At 41.1% G+C, this 21,227-nt stretch overlaps 2 protein-coding genes across 3 annotated transcripts in view; both read right to left on the bottom strand.

Annotated features, from left to right (window-relative positions):
• Positions 1 to 4,484, bottom strand: part of CEP192 (centrosomal protein 192) — a gene marked incomplete at its 5' end in the record, with an annotated part of 56,078 nt that extends 51,594 nt beyond the window's left edge. The window contains 4 exons of the mRNA XM_084204697.1: positions 201 to 247; positions 1,703 to 1,857; positions 3,403 to 3,525; positions 4,315 to 4,484. Coding sequence (XP_084060823.1) covers positions 201 to 247; positions 1,703 to 1,857; positions 3,403 to 3,525; positions 4,315 to 4,484 — 495 coding nt within the window. The remainder of the gene's footprint in view (positions 1 to 200; positions 248 to 1,702; positions 1,858 to 3,402; positions 3,526 to 4,314) is intronic.
• Positions 4,485 to 8,124: 3,640 nt separating this feature from the next.
• On the bottom strand, positions 8,125 to 19,259 carry SEH1L (SEH1 like nucleoporin). Of its 2 annotated transcripts, none has more exons than XM_084211356.1 (9): positions 19,093 to 19,259; positions 17,364 to 17,414; positions 16,210 to 16,356; positions 15,619 to 15,830; positions 14,821 to 14,919; positions 13,632 to 13,772; positions 13,202 to 13,359; positions 12,320 to 12,470; positions 8,125 to 8,798 (listed from the first exon to the last, which is right to left on the bottom strand). In XM_084211356.1, the coding sequence occupies exons 1-9, from the start codon at positions 19,201 to 19,203 to the stop codon at positions 8,609 to 8,611; spliced, it is 1,260 nt and encodes a 419-aa protein (XP_084067482.1). In that variant the 5' UTR covers positions 19,204 to 19,259; the 3' UTR covers positions 8,125 to 8,608. The 2 variants fall into 2 exon arrangements, with proteins under 2 accessions (XP_084067482.1, XP_084067483.1); XM_084211357.1 differs by lacking the exon at positions 8,125 to 8,798 and adding an exon at positions 8,805 to 10,431.
• Positions 19,260 to 21,227: the final 1,968 nt, after the last annotated feature.

Below are 21,227 nucleotides of genomic sequence, written 5' to 3'. Positions count from 1 at the left end.
AGTCATGCTCACAGGGTACTAATTAAGTGATCTGCAAAATGAAGGCAAAGTGAGTAAAGCCAGTGCCTTTATAAACTTAAGGTATACACAATATAAGACAATAAACACAGTTCCATCCCTCCTTCCTCCTCTCACAGAATTAAATCTATTAGATTAATAGTAGAAAACATTAATTTCACTGTATTTGGAAAAGCTTTTACCTTGCTGTTCTTAACATCTGGGAGAAAACATATTCCAGTTGGCAAATCTGAAACATAAGAAAGTGGGGCAAGCAGTATTTCAGTAGTGAAACATGAGAACATAACAAGTGCTGACTATTCTCTAAGATTAAACTGAGCATCTGGAAGGTCTTGGCACACATCATAGAAATAACCCAAACATACAGATTACCACAACACTAAAACTTGTACATTCTTATGACAATGATCTTGTTAAAAAGGCAAGAGTTTCATCAGGGCTAGAACTCTAAAAATGATGAAAGATATTTACTGCCTTAAGGATTTCCACAAGGCAGCACAAGAAAGTAAGAAGTCCCAGTCTGTGCTAGCAGAAGGAGGAACAAGTGTTCTGTTCCACTGTTGCATTTCACCTACTGGACCAATTCTTGTTTTGGATAATTTTAAGCAGCTTCCATTTGTCTGTTATATCCACACATAATCCAGCTGGAAGTCCCATGTGACAGAGAACGGTTTAGACTTGCACACACAGATTTTAGCAAAAAAAATTTGTAATTCTTCAGTAATAGGTGTGAATAAAAGACAATTTCCAAACAGCAATTTCCAAGTTAAAATCAAGTAACTAAATCTGCCTGGCCACTATCGCATCCAAACACTGGGCAGTCTCAGCTTTCCAAAGCATCACCATTTTGTTGCCCTTTACTGCCACTTCCTCAAGACTACAGCAACAAATGACTGGAGCCAACACTTCCCTGTTAGAAGTGCTTTTTTATAAGGGTCTATTTATATTACAGGTCACAATACTTTCTAATTGAACATGTTATCTGTCAAAATTATTAATACTTCACAAAAACCTATACAAACACTCAAAGCCTGGAAAAGGATAATGTCTACAAGTCTACAATTACTAATTGTATTTACTGAATTTTAAGTAGAATTTATTCACAGAATAAATTAGCAAAAACACCAGACAATCTTAATATCAGTATATACTTTTGCTTCCAGTACTCTACCCAGACTTCAGAAAAAGTATAGTTTTCACAGCAAGTATTCAAAACTAATTTTTCATCACAACCTCACTGGAAGGGTATGCTTCCAACACCTACAGCAGCAATTAAAGACATCTATTACAGGTTGGAATAGGGCAAGAGAAGCAATGATAGTTAAAACATAACCTTGCAACCTTACACTTACTGAAATAGAAGGGGTAGAGAACAAGCTACATACACTTCTTCCATAAAATTCCTGAACTAAGTCAGATTACTACTGGCATTCTACTTATGGTACTATATAGCAAACACTTTTTTCACCAACTTGCTGTATAGCTTTGTACTTTGAGGAGAACTTCAAGAACATGTCAACCACAAGCTTTCTCTGTTTTCAATTTGCTCAAATCCAAAAGATTTTTTTTCAAAACCCATTTATAATCTGCCATAAAACAGTGAAAGGGTCAAAAGAAGATATCTATAGCATGAAAAGCTAATTACAGTGACAATAAGTACACAATTTTTCTCAAAATTTAATACCTTCCAATTGTTCAAGAGGCAACACTTCACGTAAGGTACTTTGACTGCGATTTGAATGTTCAATGACATTCTGAGGTTGCTCTCCATATATTGAGTGGGATTCTTTCAAAGTAACACAAGATGGCTGAGGCTCTTCAATTTGCGTAGAAATTTCCCTAGAAAGAGAATTATTTAAATGAAAAACCAGTTAGCTACACAGAACATCATCTCTTGTGATAAAGAGTTGATAAATTGTCCAATTGCTTTGTCTCAGTCTATTGTTTCCAATATAGGATATATTCTAGAGACCTGTCATTGCACAATTAAAAAAAAATGTCAAAATTACAAGGACTTCAGTTTCACAATCTAAACTGTGAAACAGTTTAGATTGTGAAAATAGTGACGTTTCATGCAAAATATGCCTCTCTACCTATTTGTTTCTCCCTTCCATTTCCATAAAAAGAGGGAAAAGTATAAGGACAAACTCTGGACAAGTCCCTTACCCATGTGAGACCAAGTCAAACATGAGAAAACATTTCAGCAAGCCCACAATATCACCAAGCCCTTCGTTACACTAAATAAGGGACCAAATTAAAAGAACATGAGTTACTGAAATTGCATATCATTAAACAACAGCTTTTGCAATTATGCAGGAAAGTTATCCTTCGCTTCTGGTTTTACAGAACATCCACATAGGATTATAAATTAATTATGCCAGACGTTAAAATTTCATACTTTTGTTTCAATATTTTAAATAAATAAATGAAACTACCATTTGAAAGTCTAAAACACAACTATTCCACGTTCTGTATTTTGTTTTCTTACTTGAGTGCAATCAAAACACTGACTTCCCTCTCAAATCATTCTGATAGGGACACACTGCCTAGGGCTCAATTTTATCAGTGAGAAAGGCACACAGTGCAGTTTCTGTCACAACAGGAGCACATCTGGCCTTGGTTAGAATAACCTATGCAACAGCTTCCAACACTTCCACCATTCAGCAATGCTTTCTCAAGTGTATCACTAACAATAACTATTTCCTAAGAAATACCAATCACTGAGGTTACAAGGAAGGCAAATTTAATAGAAACTGTTGCGACTTTCTGTATTAAAAATGCTTGATACTTACTCAAAATATATTTATATCAGTACAAAATGCTATTCATGACATGAACCAGAAACACCAGCTTAATTCTAGGTAATGTAAAGCAAAGTAGACAAAGACAGGCCAAATACAGGTAAATCAATTAAATAATCATGCTTAGGACATTTTAAATTCGTATGACAACAAAACAAAACTTCACATTCTAGGAAACATCCCTTCTGAAGATTTCATTCCTGTCACATACATGAAGTCAAATTAATCAATCAAACAGCAGAATGCTGCTGATGTAGGACTGCCCAGGGTAAGTGGCATCAATCACTGAGTGGAAGGCCACTGGGTGTTTCCATGTGGCCTAGCACTATCTCCCTTCAGAAAACATGGAGGAGCTGGTTTTGTAGGAAAAGCTGCCCAGGCTGCCAAATACCATAAGCCAGCAGGCCAATGCACAGCTGAGCTCTCCAGTTACTGCAGGCCAGTAGTAAAAGCTGCTGTTTTCAACTCTGCAACTCAATTCTGCAGTAGCCTGTAATTAGCCATATAATACATATAAATCTACATACTAACTTACTGGTATCTGCCTTTTAGGGCAGAATTAGATTTTAACTACCTCACTTACGTGTCATCACAAAAGCAGAGGGCAAATCTTTCCACTGGCTCAGGTTGTGACTGACTGCTGTGAGAAGATCCTGATAGAGGCGAATGTTTCCCTTCCAAATAGGATGCACAGTCATCAGGAAGCCTGTAAATGTGGGGCAAAAAAACACAGATCAGAGTCATTCCAATACGCACTGCTCCTGTTTTCCAAAAAATTGGGGGGGAAAAACTCGTATTTGTGACTACTTATTTCCTGTAAGTTAAGATATTTCAATATTTTAGCTAATCTGTATTTACAGATACACAAATGAATGCTCCTCTCCAGTCTTCTGTAGCTCTTTAGAGAAAAACCACGTTACAGTTTTTAGTGGCTAGTGGTGTCCTTCTGGAACACACACTTCTGCAAGGACAGGGTATTAAAGTCTCATCTTACTTGTTGTTAAGTAACAGGGCAGCAGTTAAGCACAAAGGCTTCAAATTGCTACTCTTTGCTCTACTCCTTGCTGAGGAAATTTTAGTTCTTATACATAACGGTAGCCCTTACAGTTTCTAAAAGGAGCTAAATTCAGGTAAGTTCAGTGAACAGTTAACAGAGAACACACACGTAAAAAATACATTACTCTCTACACAACTTCAAACTCGAGTCAAGTAAGCTGAAGAGACGAGTTAAAAGAGACTTGACTGTTACAGTCTAAAAATTAAATTACTTTTGAAGGGCAGCTTTTGTAAATGTTAAGTATTGTACTAGTTACAAATTAAATGCAAAGTTTACAGTGGTAATACAGACAATCCTATGTTTGCTGATTACTGAGATACTGACTGGTAAATAGTTTTATCACCGACCAAGTAATCTGCAAAATTAATTTTTGCTCTCCAGAGTTAGATGCTTCAACTGTTTTGTTATATTTCTGAATGGCATTTACTGACACCTCACCTGTTGTCGCCACCCTCTTGGCTCCTGGCAACAGTGGAGGCCGCCACAGGTAACCCCGGGTTGGAGGAGATGGTGACATTCTCAAAGACGACACTCGCGCTGCTGTCCAAGGAATGGCCCAAGTAGCTCGGGAACGTCTCGTCGGCGATATTCCTGAAGTCTTCCATCATCCTGCACACGCTGCCTGGAACAGCACTCGGCCCGGCAACACCATCAGCCCCGCTCGGGCAGCATCTGCAGGCAGGATCCAAACAGCTTCACTCTTACACACGGCAACGCACTGCACTCACACATCACTGCCAGTATTCCCGGGCAACCACCCGCTCTAGCCACAGACGTGCTCAAGAACGATTCCCAGCCCTCTCCCACCAAGACTTTAGCGGGACACACTTTCACAGCCCTCTCGGAGCGCCTAACAAGAGCGGTGCTCCGGCGAGTCACACCAGCGCCGCTGCGAGACGTGCCAGCCTATATTTAGCCTGTAAAGCCGCCCGGACCGGGGCAGTCCCAGCCTGCCTTCCTCCCTCCGCGGCCCCTCCAGGGAGCACCTGAGGCGACACCAACTCTGGGTGACCGCGGGCCGCGGCGGGAAGGCTCCCGCTGCTCACCGGCCACGCTCCGCCGCGCAGTTCGGCGACGGGGGAGCGGCTGGAAGCCGGCGACCGCCTTTTGTCCAAACAGGAGGGAGAGAAGGGCTCTGCCCCTCCCGAGAGTCCCAAGCGCAGCAGGAGCGCTGGCGGACAGACGGACCGACCGCCAAAACTCGGGATGGGATCCGCCCCGCGCCACAGCCGCAGCGCCCCCCAGCGGCCGGGCGGGCACCGCTCGCTCCCCTGGCGCGCAACGGAAACGGCCCCGCCCCCCGCGCGGCCGGCGGCGCGTGCGCAGCGGCGCCGCGCGCGCCGCCCAAACTTTGGCGCTCCCTCCGGCGCAGCCAATGGCAGCGCCCCAAGAGGAGCCGGCCATTGACGGGCAAGGCGCGCGGCGGCAGGCGGGGAGCGAGACAGTCTGGGCGGGGAGGCGGCGGCGCTGATTGGGCGATGCGCGCGCGGCACCGCCCAGCCCCGCCCCCGGCGGCCGTTAGGCGGGAACGGGGGGCGGGTGTTTCCTGAGGGAACGGGAGCGGGAATGGGCGGCGGGGCCGCGGGCAGTGTGAGGAGGGAACGGGATGATGTCATCAGTGTGTTTTGTCTCAGGTGTTTGCTTTCAGGCCGGCCGGGCTTGGATTCCCGTGCCGGTGAGTGGCTCGGGGTCTTCCAGGGAAAGGGCCGCTGAACATCCCGCCCGACCCTGCTGTCCCCCGTCCTACCTAAAAAAGTCCGTTCCGATTAACTCATGTGACGTTGTTTATATTTCCGGCTATGTTTTCTGTCCCGTTTTCTCCATCTGAATCAGTCAGATGAGGCTGAGAAGCAGAAGCGTTAGGGGTGGAAGAAAGCTCTGGAGATGGTCCAGTCCCACGCCACGCCAGGGCAGGGTCACCCCGAGCAGGTGACTCGCTCCGGCTGGGGTTTGGATGTCTCCAGTGAGGGAGGCTCCACGACCTCCCTGGGCAGCCTGGCCCAGTGCTCTGCCACCCTCAGAGTAAAGAAGTTCTTTCTCATGTTGAAGCGGAACTCCTTGTGTTCTAGTTTATGCACAGAACATGACAAATTTCATTTTCATGCTGAAGCATACGTGTCACAGGGTTTTCTTAAGTAGGGGATGTGAGCAAATGCCTTCCAAACACGTGTGTTTGTGTGTGTGTGTTTGCATGAAAACTTCTACAGATCTACATCAAATTCAGTGCTGTTCCAGAAGGTTTTTCACAATGCATTTCTACAGTTGTATTCCTGGTACGGAGAGTGCAAAAATCTACAGGAGTGAAACCACATTTGTCATAATCAGAAATTCATACTGGTTCAAATATGTTCAAACTAAAACCAAACAACAATGAAAGCAAAACCACCATGGATACAAAACACACATACACATACAAAACCAAAGAAAAACAAAGAAAACTACCAATGCCATCTCATAACTTCTACAAGACCTAAAAACGTCTAATCCCGGCAACTCAAACTAAGATGTGTTCCAAGCATAGAAGCAGCAGAAGGGCTATTGTAGGTATTCTTGCAGAAGAAGAAAAAGGAGTGTAGCATTAAAAAGTGCTGCATAAATTTAAAATATTGTGTGTACCTGCTGTAATTATCCCTTTCAAAGCCCTTCTATTATCTTCCCTCCCACAGTTCTGCTGCCTATGTCCAAGAGTCCAGATCCTGCACAGAAGTACTGTTCACAGGCTTGAGTCAAGGAAGCAGAGTCGATGAATTTGAGGAAGCAGAGGTGGGAAGTCAGGGATGTGGATCAAAGACTCCTGGTTTGGAGAGAGGTCAATACAAAATAGCAGGTAGGGGGCAAGGCAGGCATCGGCCACAAAACCAGCCTGAGTTCATTTGCTGAGGTTAAAGTACCTGGCCACTGTGTTCTAACGTGACTTGTTTGCACTGAAACTTACAGCATGTTTCCATTAGTAAGAAGTGTGACTGGAATTAGGATATCTAATAATAACACATGTTCATCACAGAGGAAAATAATGTGACCATGCTGAAAAAACTATTAACAATGCACTACTAGAAGCTGCAAAACATCGTCATTAACTGGTTTATCTGTGGCCTCCTCCAGAGTTAAGCCACAAATTCTGCAAATGGTTTAACACTTAAAAATATGTTTTGTTGCTTCCACACCAAGAAACAATTTGGTCTGGTTTAGGAGTATATCCCAGTGTGATAGTGTTGATTTTTATTTTTTCAATTATTCATTGTCCCTCAGAGGAATAGTTACTTTCCACACACCATTTAAGTATTAATCATGTAACATTTCTGTTTACCATACAAAGTTGGCATGGTTTCATGTTAACTTTTTCTAGTAAAGGTATAGAACTTTTTTTTCCCTCACTTCTGTTCCTGTTGGCTGGAAAGTATCAGCAGCCTCCCTTCTCCCTCCATTCAGCAAGCCCATTCTAATACCAATAATATTTCATGGGTTTTTAAATTCAAACTTGATTCCTCAGAGAAATAAAGAAACAAATGTGGTGAATCTGAGCAAATGAAGTTTCCAGAATACAAGTAAAGCTCACTTACCACTTTGGAAAAATACAAGTTGCCCTCTCCCTTACCTCACAGCAGTGGTCGAGTCTATTAGGAAACAGGGTAAGTCCATTTTGAAGCACATTGAAATATACAATTACACTTTCTGCCGCACAAAGGCCTCTTTCCTTCCTGCCCCCAGGACCTGCCCAAAATCCCCAGCAATCCCATCCTGCGCAGTAATGGTGCTCCTGGGCAATACCATGCATTCTTTATCCGGCATTATCTTTCCTCCTGTCGTGCACCAGTCTGAGTCAGTGCCAACACTGCCAATCCACAGCAGTGACGCTCCCGTGCTGACACAGCACCAAAGGCATTTGGCATTTTTCAAGCTAGGACTCTTACTTAAAAACGTCCTGACTCAATTATTCAATCACTGCACAAGAACTGAGAGGTAAGGTGAAACCCAACAGCTGTAGCAGTCTCCAGAGACCTCCAGCACAGCCATGGGAAAAGTCAGAGCACACCTTGTGGCACAGACCAGGAACATGCAGCTGCACATCAAGAATGGCACAAAGCACCACTAGGAGAGTGGATACCTGAATCAAAAAACCACCTTCATCAGGAACTATTAAAAAAATCATTAAAAGGAAAAACATACAAATACAGACCTTCCTAAACAAGCTTATTAGTCAACCACAATTATAAAATTTAAATATTTATACAGCAAGATGGAAAAATCTTAAGTAATCAAACACTTCAATTTATTTTGCTGCAGTATACACAGGAATGGTTTTGTTTCTTTAACAAGGTGATCCAACATTATTGTTCACTCACAAGTGTCTTGAAGGCATCTCGAATTTTGAGAATGTGTTTCACACACAAATGCAGTATACAAAAAGAAAAAGTTAAAGACCATACTAAACTGATTAAAAAAAAAAAAAAAAGAAAAAAACCCCAGGCAAATTGAAGTAATCTACTCCATAAAGAGCTCATGGCTAATACTGTTTATATATGTTGCCAAAATTCAAAGGGTACAAATTAAAACGGTCTTTGATACACAAATAACATGTTCTATATGTTTTTTGTTTTGCAAAACATGCGTGAAGTTTCCACATTTTTTAAAAAGTCTTTTGTACCAGAGAAGGAATACAAAGGCAGCCAGAAATGGAAGCATTCACAAACACCCAGAATAAGGCCCTTCAGAATTTATTTAAAGTAACACATTAAACCCCTTCATTCTCAGGTAAAAGATTAAGAGGCCGAGATACACATCGTCTGCGAGGGTGAGGATACTGGAGGTTGGCAGTGTCAGCATCACAAGACTGCTCTATCAGAGGAGGAGGAGGAAGGAGCTGGGCATGACTGGACCATCTCGATCCAGCCCGTGGGGAATCCAGAGGGGGAAAGAAATACCTGAAACAATTAAGAAAGGAACAAAACACCAAAACAAAAAAACAAACAAAAAAACAAACGAACAAAAAAAAAAAAACCAACAAAACAAGAAAAGAAGAGAAAGGTAGTAAATACAAGGAGAACCAAAGGGGAGAAAAGACATGCTGGAAAAAAAAAAGGCTTTAGTATATCCATGCCAAAACCAATAGAACATAATAGCGGAAATCAAGGCTTGTAATTCAAAACAAGACAAATCTGGAAACTCTTCTTTAAAGCAAAATAATAGTCTTTTCCACTGAAATTCATTGAAAATAATACCATAGTCATAGTCCTAGCACACATTTTTACAAAAGAATGGATTTCTTTGAAGTCAAAAAGGCGGAGTAGTACAGCTATTAACAGGCTTTCATTCTCCCAGAATCTGTGATTTGTTAACAGCTTTCAGCAATGCTTTATGACACAAAATATACATTAAATATTAGCAAAGTACACTTGCTGCATATGCATCTAATTCAGATTAACTTCACAGAATTTCTAGAAGAGACGTAAAAACACCACTTTTTACATTAATGATATACATTTACAGAGAATAACTGCTTTGAATGAAATACAGTCTTTGTATCTATTTACATATTTCTGCAAAATCCTCAGTGTAAATTCAATATTCCTGGTGAATGCAAGATTCAGAATTATGCCACTCCATGTCATTTTGCTGCTGTTTTTATTAGAACTTACCCGTAACACTTGTGCATTTTAGTATAGCTATATTATGTTTTCTGTCTTGTTTACAATTCTGTGGACTTACAACAAAGAACAGCTATCAGTTTATTAAGGAAATTATGGGACAATTAACAACAAACTGCATTTTGGTTTCTATCTCTGTATGGCTAAAGTGTTTGCATTTTTCAAGGATATTACGTTTAGAGAATTTAAGTACTCCATGTGATTATAACTATTACCACAGGAATGTACAAATAGGTAACAGAAAAAGTACTTTTCTTAGGATGAAGGAAGTATGACAGTACTTACAAAACATTTCTTTGAAGTCATACTAAAGAATATAAATGAAGCAATAACAAACCACTAAAAGCCATCATCTGTACAATTGTCGAAACAGTTTTCTCACTCCTTTAGAACTAACAATTGCATATATTACAAAGCAGTTACAACCTTGTAATGTTTAGGGAATCTTAATCAAATGCTGAACACTCTGAAATGCAAAACAAATTGGTTCTCAAAACAATTTTAATGAAAGTTATTGTTGTTTCCCTCCTCCCATCCCAATCAAGGACAAAAATTCTTGGTTTTAATCACAAACTATCTTTTAATTTTACAAGCTTTCAAAAATACGTTCTGATGGAAGTTTTAGGTGGGTTGTTTATATTTTTTTCCAAACAAGATGCCTCTCCAATTATTTTTCTACCGGGCGTTCCATCAGTATCAAACTGTGCAGGCTAGTACAAAAAATGCACACAACGTGTTTTAAAAAGGCTTTTTGAACAGTATTTAGTAGTTAGCAGGCTGCTGGTGTCTTGGGAGAGGTCAAACGGCGCTGGGGAAGGGGAAAAAGGAGTTCGTTTTCCATTCCTGTGTGCATGCAACAAGCAGCAAAACACCAAAGTTACTCCAGTTAGCTTGGTATCAGCTCTGCTTTCTGTTAAAAAGGACATAATACAAATGGAGAATGGAAATTGTATCATAAATCTAGACACACAATTACATCAACATAATAATACAGCCCTACTGGTTTATTTCCTAACAATCTATATCACATATTCTGAAATTTATTTCGAGTACAAATCCAGTTTGGCCATAGTGCTTTTATATCCTTTTCCTGTGCTATAGCTGTTCTGTTTAAACATTATAGACATGAAACACAGCATGTATAGTCAGAGACAAAATAAGTTATGTGTAGGGTAACTATTTAGTCAAATGTCAATGCATAAATCTTTATCAGCATGTTAACACTAAGACAGAAGTTAGCAACTGAGCTTACTCAACTCAGGCCAGTATCACTAAAAAAGAAAGCGTGTAGTAAAGTGTGTAAGGCTCAATCCTAGGACAAGACACCGCATGTCCTGAAATTCCACAGCCCCTGACTTAATTCTGGAAATAACATCATTGTCTTACAAATCAGAGGCAAGAATAATTTATTAAAAACCAAAACAAAATACAGAGCAATGAAGGAAATAGAAATAATGCTGGAAGCCTCAGCTGCACAATGGCTTAGCACCAAGTTCAGGGACAGGAGAAGAGCCACCAGTGGGGTGGGGATGGTTAGTCTTGGTGGCAGGGCAGTCTTAGATAAGGAGATTGTAAAACCACACCCTATGCTAAGGTGCTGTAAGACAGCCTGCATTTCCCCACAGCAGCCCAAGCAAATGCAACTACACAGCCCTGGATATACCACGTCCAAGGCAGGGCTGCATTTTATTTGCTACACTGAAAGTAGAATCTGGAATAATGACCAACAAAATTTTGCTGCCCTTTCTTGTAGGGACCCGGCCCATTACCCACTCTTGTATCTACATTGATCTTGTGAGGAAAATGTGAAACCTGTTCTCTGTTCAACAGGGCTAGGGATCTTGAACTGCCATTCAGGATTGACTGCTGAAAGGGCAAGAGGGGGCAGGCTGGTGCTACTTTCCAAAAGCCAACTTTACTGATAAGCATTCCAAACTGAAAAAAACCCTCACATGAGTAGCTGCATATGGATGGAAAAGGAAACTATCCCAAGGCATTGGAAACAAAGGTGGCCACAAAACTTGGAAATTGCTGCTATGGAATCTGGCCACATCTCATCCTTAGATAGGACTTATAATTCTGTAAAGCTGATTGTACACACTGCACCATACACATGCAAGACTCAGTGTATTTCTACATTTCAGTGTGCACAAATGAAAATGTTTTTTCAGAAGAGGCAGTAAAATTTACCCACTCTAAAGCAACTATTACAGAATAAAAACCTAACAGAGATTGAAGCAAATTATTTGCAATATGAATGCCATATAAGGAAAATTTAAAAACCACAAAACCTTTATTCAACTGATGCTACAGACCTGCAAGAAACAAGTAAACTAACATTAACATTTGATTGTTGAAACTGTTATGAAGTAACTTTTCCTTCCCTTCTGCTATATTACCCCAGAGAAAAACAGAATTTGTTGCTGGCATTTTTGCTTCACTTTTAAACGTGTATCTAAATCAAAAGGGCAGTTACACGCCAGTAGGATGAAGCTCCTCCTTTGAAAGCATTTCAGAAATGTTGTTTTTAATTATATGAAAGGACTAAAAATGAAAATAATTATTTACATTGCTTATTTATACAGACTGATTCAGTATGACTTACTGTTTTCTTCATTTTCCTCTTAACACTGGAATAACAGATGAACCACAGAGCAAAACCAGAGGAGCTTATAGAAGTACTCATGCAATAAATGACACTGCACTTTAAAAACACGTAAAACAAATATGAGAGCTAAATGAAATTAAGATTCAGAGAAAAGACTACTGAAAATCAGTCTCTCTACTACTTAACCTACCTGCTGGCAGATGATCCATTTAGTGAATTCTGCAGACTTGTATTGGCTGAACCTAGAGAGGCATTAAAAATTCCCTGCTGAGAACTACCATTCACCGGACTCCCATTACCTTTCAGTATACCAGTACACTTCCAGTTGTCCATGTAATTAGCTGCAAACACAGATATACAGACAGTGTTAGTTTCTCTTCTGAAGCTCAGTTTCTCTACAAATATGTTTCAACTGCCCCACACCTGGTGTGAATCACACCTGAACTTCAATACCTATATAGAAATTCCAAACAGCTGAGGATCTGGCCCTTTCGCTGCCTGATATTCTCTGCCTGTCCATAACTTAAAACTCAGTTTCCACTATTAAAATACTGAGGAACAAATGAGAATGTGTAAGTTAACTGTCAGTAGATTTTACTGTTGTTGTTTTGGGGTTTTTGGTTTGGTTTTTTTTGGTTGGTTGGTTGGTTGACGGAGGGGGCGCATTTATTTGTTTGTTTTCTCTTAAAAACGTAAACATAAAAAGCCCATTTGCCAGGACATTGTGACTGAACGTAGATTTTCTAGGTTTAGAGGAAAATTTTCAAGTCAGGGAAAATATCCACCTTACTTTTTAAAATGACTACTTTATGTAGCTCTAGCCTGGTGAAACAATTTCAGGGCACAGTAACAACTATTCACAGCAGCCTAAATCATGCAAGTATTTAACACAGGAAGTTATTTCTGATTTCTGTTTTTTCTGTCTTAAACACAAACAGAAATATAGAAAAAAAAAAATCCATCTTTCATAAATCTAAAATGGACACTCACTCCAAAATTATTTTTTGAGTAAAATTTCTCAAGTATATTCAGCAGACTACGAAGTTAATGTGTTTCAAGTGGGTGACCTTACCCTTCCAGAGCCTAACACAGCCATCATCACCAGAAGAGGCAAGCACTGTGCCTGTAATATTCCAGCTCACTCGCCACACCTGGGAGTTGTGATTATCAAACTGTGCCACAATATGAATTTCAAATTTTGTTAATCCTCCTGATGAAGTCAATTCTTTCCTGTTTAAGAGAAAAGTGACAGTTCTGTACAACTGTTCAAAGGTCTGGGCTTGAACATGATGTCAGAGAGAAATAAATCTTTGTAATAACAACTGTTATTAGATTAGTTATTCAGACAAAATTATAGACTTGCTCACAATCTTGTCACCTTAAAAATCAGGCTGCTAAAAACAATCCTGCATACATTATTAATTTTGCTTTGCAGAGACAATTTGAACAAGATTGTATAGTATGCATCACATCACACCAAACCATCTTCCTCTTAAGCTCACCTTAGAGGTTTTAGTGTGAAAATTCGTACGTCTTTGGTTGCTACAGCCAAGATGTGGAAGGATCTTCCCAGATTTGGAGCAAACGCAATATCATGTACAGGATCTGTGACTGTCATCAGAGCTTCTGCTTTTGCATACTTCCTGTAGAGTTCAAGAAATTAACCTTTAATGCCATGAAAATTGCCAGTGATGCAAATTATATAAAGCAGATATAGGGGAAATGGGGAAAAGGTTTAAGTATACACGATAAGACTTGCAAAAAATAATTTTTTTTTAAAACATAAATTTAGGCAATAATTTCAAGCAAATTTCTTCAGAAATTGAATCTATCAGATACAGTAGGCACTAAGTACAGTATGCTACAGTATTGTGAGTCATACAACAAAGTAAGAATTGCAGTGCAAAGGACATTTTTGTCTGCAATTGGAAAAGGGAAATAAAGATAAATATTCCATTCACAAATCTAAAGGGAATTTGCATCTCAGTAACTCACTAAATTTTCCATGCTTTTAAGCAGACCACTGTCTGCCTCCTCTGCTGTATGATAAACACATATTCCACTTTCTTAGTAAGTTCCAGTAACTTTATTGTTAATGCATAGAGAGCATTGCCTGAAGCTGGGCATAAAATCCACAGAACACTCTGGCTCCTTTCCCACATTGGTCACTCCCAATCAAACACAATTTCTCTGTTATCATTTAATTGGAAGTGCACAAACTTACTAGCCTTTTCTGGTTCTGTGAACTCTTGACTGTACAACCTGAACTATGATAGACCATGAGCAATTCACAGCGCTTTCTGTCATTGTAATAATGCCTTTAAAATCATTGTAAGATGGCTTTGAACAGAACAGTGCCTGGTGAAACACAATTCCAATTTCAACTGTTAAATCCTTGTGCAAAATTAAACACATAATTTAATTGACACAGAACAACAACTCTCCCTCTAAAATCCTGGTAAGAACACTGACATTTCTGCACTGATAGAGAATAAAATTATCAATATTATTTCTCTTAACATCAGTTACCATTCTGAGGTCTTCCTCTCTTTCCCTACCCAATGAATCAGAGACAAAATTACGGTATTTTTATTTACTACTCCACTACACATCTAATGATAGGAGTAAAAGGCCATATATTATAATCAACTTCATGATCCCACAAACATAATGTATTGTTATTTAGCATACCTGGTATTTTCATTATATTCATAAATTTGAACCTTAGCCAGTATATTTGGACTGTTGTCATCACTTCCTACAGCTATCATTGGAGAATGTGCTCGAGAGCTGAAAGGTGAAAACAAATACTGTTATATTTACATATTATACCTATAAATCTAGATACTATTTATATATAATATTTCCCATAGAAAGGACACCAATTTGTTAAATTTCAAACATGTTATTTATGGAGAAAACAAAACACCACTACAAAATACCACATGGAAAAAATCCCAAAGAAATAGGAGTTAAATGCTATTCACAGTTACCACCACCTTCACTCTGTTGTTTCGAAAGCCCAACTTATACACTCACTAAGGTGAAATCATTAGACAACATTATTTAGCAATTCAAGATGATGTTCTCAGAGAGAAGACCTGACTTTCTATAATAGACTGCATCTGCAGTCTAGTATTTGCCACAAGTTTCATGGCAGAGTCTGCATTCTTTGCAGTGCTTTTAATTATTGATTTAGTGATACTTCATTCAGGTTTCAGAAGATAAATCACATAAGCTAAATGTACATGAATTCTAGTTTTTAAATTAACTTTTATCCTCTCCCATGCATTAAAGTGAATTCCTGTATGCTGAACCTTCAGCATGGACTACTAAGGAATAGAAGAGTAACTGGATCAGCAGGACACAACACTGTGTCCACAGGGAAAGCCATTAAGTGCTTTTGAAAAAACAAATTCAAAGCAGTTCAGCTTTGGATGTTTTTCCCCTTCCTGTTACAGTAATAAAGCAAATGTTTTAGTAACATACCTTGAAGGATTCCAAGAAATACAACTGCAGCTGAGCTTACACGAGATTTCATGCTGAAGTGACCACTGGCTGAGATTCATCACATCTGGAGCTTCATAGATCCTTACAACTCCATCTGCTGAACAGGTTGCTAACATAAGACCCATGTGTTTGGGAGCGAACTTCACATCTGTAACAGATGTTCTACTGTCTACTAGAGTGGTCCTCTTGACCTGCAAAAAAATTTCCATCAAAAATTTATTCCCTAAGGAAGGCTAATCAAAGTCTGACAACACCACTTCATAGGATTGCTTACATCTTCCACCAAAAAAATTCCCCCCCCCCCAACTTATCTATTGTTTGAAAGATCAGCAAGAACAGTCAGTGTTGTTTCAAATTATCTCTTGTCAGAGAAAAACCCTACTGTAGGTGGGAACTCACGTCTGCCAGTTGTTTGCCAGGGAACATCTTATTATGAAACACTAATAATAGTGACACAAACTGGCCTGAATGCAGCCAGTTAGCTGTTTTCCTCAAATGTTTTAAATGTTGCCACAAATGAACAACATAGCCAAAATCAAAAACTTCACAACTACAGAAAAGAAGTCTCACCCAGTGACTCTGGCCTCGGAGTTTATCATTTGACTCTCCCACTATTTCTTCCCATACAGCTGCTGTTCTATCAAAGGAGCAGGAAGCCAGGACCTGCCCAAATTCAGGATGGGCCCACGTCACACGCCACACTGATCCACTATGTGTCTGCAAGAAAACATCAGAACACTGTGAAGAAGCAAATTTACTGCATTAGGCCAAGGAACCATTTATTTTCATGACTTTCTGAAGAAGAGAATTCTAGGAAGTAGTAACACTGTTCCTCCAAAACCTACGTTTTCTTATACAAAGTTACATATCAGCTGTTGCAGTTCTTTATTCTAACCAGCACTGCAAAGTTGTTGCTCTTAGTGTTTAAATGCAATTATTACAGGCACATTTCAAGGCATTATTTATTACTACCTTAAGTTCCAAACTATAATTCTGCCTGATGCAAAAAGTACAGTTTTGTTCTCAACCAAATTTCAGCCATTACCACGTTCATTTCTAGCTTGCCTGTACTTTGCAAGAGCACTTGCAAGCATTATTCATCTTCTTTTTACTATGAAGCTCCTCCTTCATACGTAGTCAACATTCCTGTCTTAGAGAGGGGGAATTCAAAAGCCTCCCTTGCGTTGCCATTTACAGGGATGAATGCATTGTGGTCCTATTAAACACAAGCACAATTCAGAAGCTGAATGCACTAACTATCCACATGAAGCAGAACCTCTATATGACACAGTTCTCAGAATGCTTTTTGTTCTTCAAAACCTGAGGTCAGATGTTGTAACATTTAATAGCCAGACATCTTCCTTTTAATTTTCCCCCCTTATGTTTTTTTTAAGTCTTACTGTATGCAAAAGGAAATAATTAATTAAAAATTAAGGTACTGTTTTCTACTCCCTGAACATCAGTCACTGATAATGTTTACTAATACTAGTCTGCCAACATGACTAGGTACTAACAAGAGCAGACTGCATGTCTGCCTCTGCTTTAAGTGAGAGGCACTAGAGATGCTTTAAAAAAGCAAAGAGAAAGTATTTTACACAAAACATACAGAATCTACATCAAACCAAAAGCATTTCTGCTCTAAAATTCTGCAGAAATTAAGCATGTTTCTCCAAAAACAAAGGAGAAATTATGATTATGTCTGTGTAATTTTTACAAATACAAACCTTCCAGCTGGCAGTGCAGTGCCAATCTCCATTTTCACTTTTGTCCCAGACCTATTGAGAAAACAAAATACAATTATACAATTTGTAAATAAACCTTACTGACTAGTACTTTAAAGACAGAACCATTCATGTATATGAATAAAAATAAACAAAACCATACACACACATCCCCACTAAACCTTTTCATCCAGGACACTGTATGGGGTCCAGTACAAAATTGCACTTTACTCCACCATGAAACTATCCCTATTACAAGTAGGGAGAAGAGGCACCACCTGCAAAACCCACTATACTTCTATCTCTTTTTAAAAAGTAAATTACATAGAAGAGAAATTACAATTCCCAATAGTTCATTTACTTTGTTCTGAGAGAATATTGTTCTGTTTCATTCTAGAGCCCCCAGCACCCTCACGTGCCTAGCTCTGCTTGTAAAACCCAAATGCAGCTCCCAGCACTCATCCCGAAAGCAGAATAGGACAGTAAAATATACATCAGGGTAGTGGGGGAACAGATCTTCTTTCTTTTTATGAGATTTCTGCCTTGATCTTTAACCACAAGTTACTGAACCTTCCCCTCTCTTGATTTTCCCATACATCTTTATACTTAGGAGATTTTTACTGAAAAATTATGTAGAAAGTCATGAATATAACCAAATGAAAGACACCACCTGACACTCCTGTTTGTCACTCATTCACTTTAAAGCTGTACTGAAAGTCACCTCGCGTCTGCCTCTCCGGCTCTCTAACACAACCTGGGTCATGCTGTCCCTCTGGCTGGAGGAAAACTTCTAAACAGTCTCATAAAGGATTCACTTATGACTGGAAAGTAACCTTACACTGCTAAAGAACAGTTTCTGTGTTCAACCCACCTCGTGGCATCTTTTTTAAGAACTGCACACTCTAGGTAGTCAGTCCAAATCAAAGATTACCATGGCTTTGGCTTACTTTTTGGGGCGGACCATTTTATTGTGGTTGGTTATTTGCTTTTTAGTCTGTGGTCAGGGAGAACAGGCTGCTTCTTTGTTTTTAAGCCTAATGTCCATATGACACAGCTTTCTACAAAAAAAAGTGACTTTTTCAACCATTCTTCTGGATTTAATAACAAACATGTCTGCTCCCTGCAAATTAAATTTCTTAAATCTATCCACGTGACTCTCAAATATTTGCCCATCTTTTCACTATGCACAAAAAAAGGAAAAAAAGCAATCAACTTTTCGTTTAAGTATATGTAAAATGCTACTTTATTTCCTCTAAAGGAACGTAAAAATGAAGGCTTCTAGTATTCCACACCTTCCCCAGTCTGCCAGGGCACATTCAGAACACTCCGGCTTTTTGCTTACTGGCACTTCACCTCCTTCCCACAATAAATACATACTATTGGCACTACATTACGAAACAATATTTTTTTTTTCGTAAGCATTCTTTAATAAACACAGATTTGCAGCTGAATAAACTCCACAAGCGGCACGGGGGCAGGCACAGCAGTCGGGAATGCCTTCCCCGCCGCAGCACTGGCTCGGAAGCGGAGTTCCCGTGTTTACACGCGTTAGCGCGCACACAAACACAACGCGCACCGTGCGCTAAAGCCTCCGCCCCCACGGCCCGACACCGCACCGGGACCGAGCGCGGACCCAGCCCTCGGCCGCGCCCCGCCCCGGCCCGCAGCCCGGTAGGCCGCGCACGCCCGGCGGACACTCGCCCAGCACCAGGCCGGGCGGCTCCCCGCTCACCTTGACGCTCTGGTCGCTGGAGCAGGTCGCCATGCGGCGCCCGTGGAAGTCGAAGGACACATCGTGGATGAGGTCGCGGTGATCCGCGGCGATGCTGCGCGCCACGAACATCCCGCCGCGGCCGCCACGCGCGCGCACGGCGCACGCCTCACGCGGCGGGGCGGGGCAGGGGGGCGGGGCCGCCGCCGCGCGCGCAGCCGCCAGAGCCCGCCCCGTGTGTAGGAGGCTGCTCCGCGCATGCGCGCTCCTTCCCACCGCCGGGAAACGCGGGGGAGGGCCGGGCAGGGACCGGACCGGGTCGGACCGGACCGGCGTCGGCCGCAGAGTCGGGCGCTAGGGGTCGGGGCGGTGCGGGAAGTTGCCCTGCTGCCGCGTCTGACTGCGACATGTATCCTCGCGAAGCGACAGGACGAGAGGACGTAACCTCAAGCTGCACCAGGGGAGGTTTAGGTTGGGCATCAGGAGGAATTTGTTCTCAGGAAAGGTGGTTAGATATTGGAATGGGCTGCCCAGAGGGGTGGTGGAGTCACCGTCCCCGGGGGTGTTGGAAGAAGGACTGGACGCGGCACTTGGTGGCATGGTGATGTTCGGCCTCGATGATCTCGGAGGTCTTGTCCAACCGAGCCGGTTCTGGGATTCTGTGTGGTTGCTGTGCCCTCAGCGCCGCAGTCGCGTTCCACAGCGCATCCGAAAAGCTCCGGAGGTCGCTGTGATAATGCAGATCAATAAACAAGCGCTCAGCGCGGCACAGTGGGATGTCCTGCGTTCGCTTCGTTAATGATTTACGGTACTAGTGAGCCCTGCCAGATGAGCCTGGTGGTGCGAAAGAATGTGAGACCTGCTTCCTTGTCGGGGAAAGATTTGGGAGGATGAAGTGCGTGACCGACAGTGCAGGCAGGGGAGGAATCCGCCAACAGGTTGAGAAACTCCTCTGAGGAAAGGCTAAGAAAATTGAGATTGTTCAGTCTGGGAAAGAGATGTCTTAGGGGTGACCTAATTGTGGCCTTCTTGTACCTGAAGGGAGCCTACAGGAAAGATGGAGAGATATTTTTTACAGGGTGTGTAGTGACAGAACAAGGGGGAATGGATTCAAACTGAGAGTAGGTTCATATTAGATAGTAGGAAAAAATTCTTTACTGTGAGGGCGGTGAAGCACCAGAACAGGTTGCCCAGGGAAGCTGTAGATTCCCCATCCCTGGAAGTGCTCAGGACCAGGCTGGCTGGGGCTTTGAGCAAGCAGGTCTAGGAAAGATGCCTCTGTCCATGGCAGGGGGGTTGGAAGTAGATGGTCTTTAAGGTGCTTTCCAAGGCAGGTTATCCAGTGATTCAAAGTGAGACACGGTGGGTGCTGGATAAGATCCAGACTATGAAGTAGAAGAAGCAGAATAGAGCCTGGCACGTGGTAGAAAACACATAACAAGTGACTGAGCTCTGTGAGGGAGCTACAGAGCAGTGATGACTGGTCTGTAGTCAGAGGACTGTGCAAAATAAATGAACCAGAGCAGGTGGAGACTCTTGAGGACTCAATACTTTTACCCCTAACCTACCACCTTTCATGGAGCTCCTCACTACAAGAAGCACTCTCTTCCAGTTTGTGTCCTGCAGTATCCCCTCACAAACTGGCTCATGCAGCTCACATGCCAATACTTTTTAAATACCATTCATTTGTTGTAACACTGAGCACAAGACTGTTACAGCATCTTCTTTTGAAGGAATGTTTGATCTGCAAGCTGTGTTATTTACTGACTGTTCTGAAGATAACTACTATAGTGGACAAGTATTAGCAGAGAGAAAATAATTCATGCACTGTATTCCAAATAGCAATAAGGCAGTCAGTAGATTTAAGAGAAGAAGTAATAATAAAATTATTATTGTGGCAATAGACAACAAAAGCAAATACATTTGTATTTAGCTGGTTTATGTATCAGGTCCAAAACAGTACTGAAGTCTTCAGAACACCTCCAGTGCCTTAAAGCTATGATCCAGTTTTCCAATCCTCTATTAAAGGAGAAAGCATGAAATTCCCTGATACCAGATATATTCAAATTCTCTGGATTCATCAGATTCAGACCTTTTCTAGAAGATTTTTGTAACTGCAGCTTTAACAGAAAATTAGTTTTGACATTTTCAAAAAG

Source organism: Fringilla coelebs (genome assembly GCF_963513975.1).
Source record: "Fringilla coelebs genome assembly, chromosome: 1".
Lineage (NCBI taxonomy): Eukaryota > Metazoa > Chordata > Aves > Passeriformes > Fringillidae > Fringilla > Fringilla coelebs.
The sequence above is the reverse complement of the archived record's forward strand: the minus strand, read 5'-3'. Positions and strand labels throughout refer to the sequence as shown.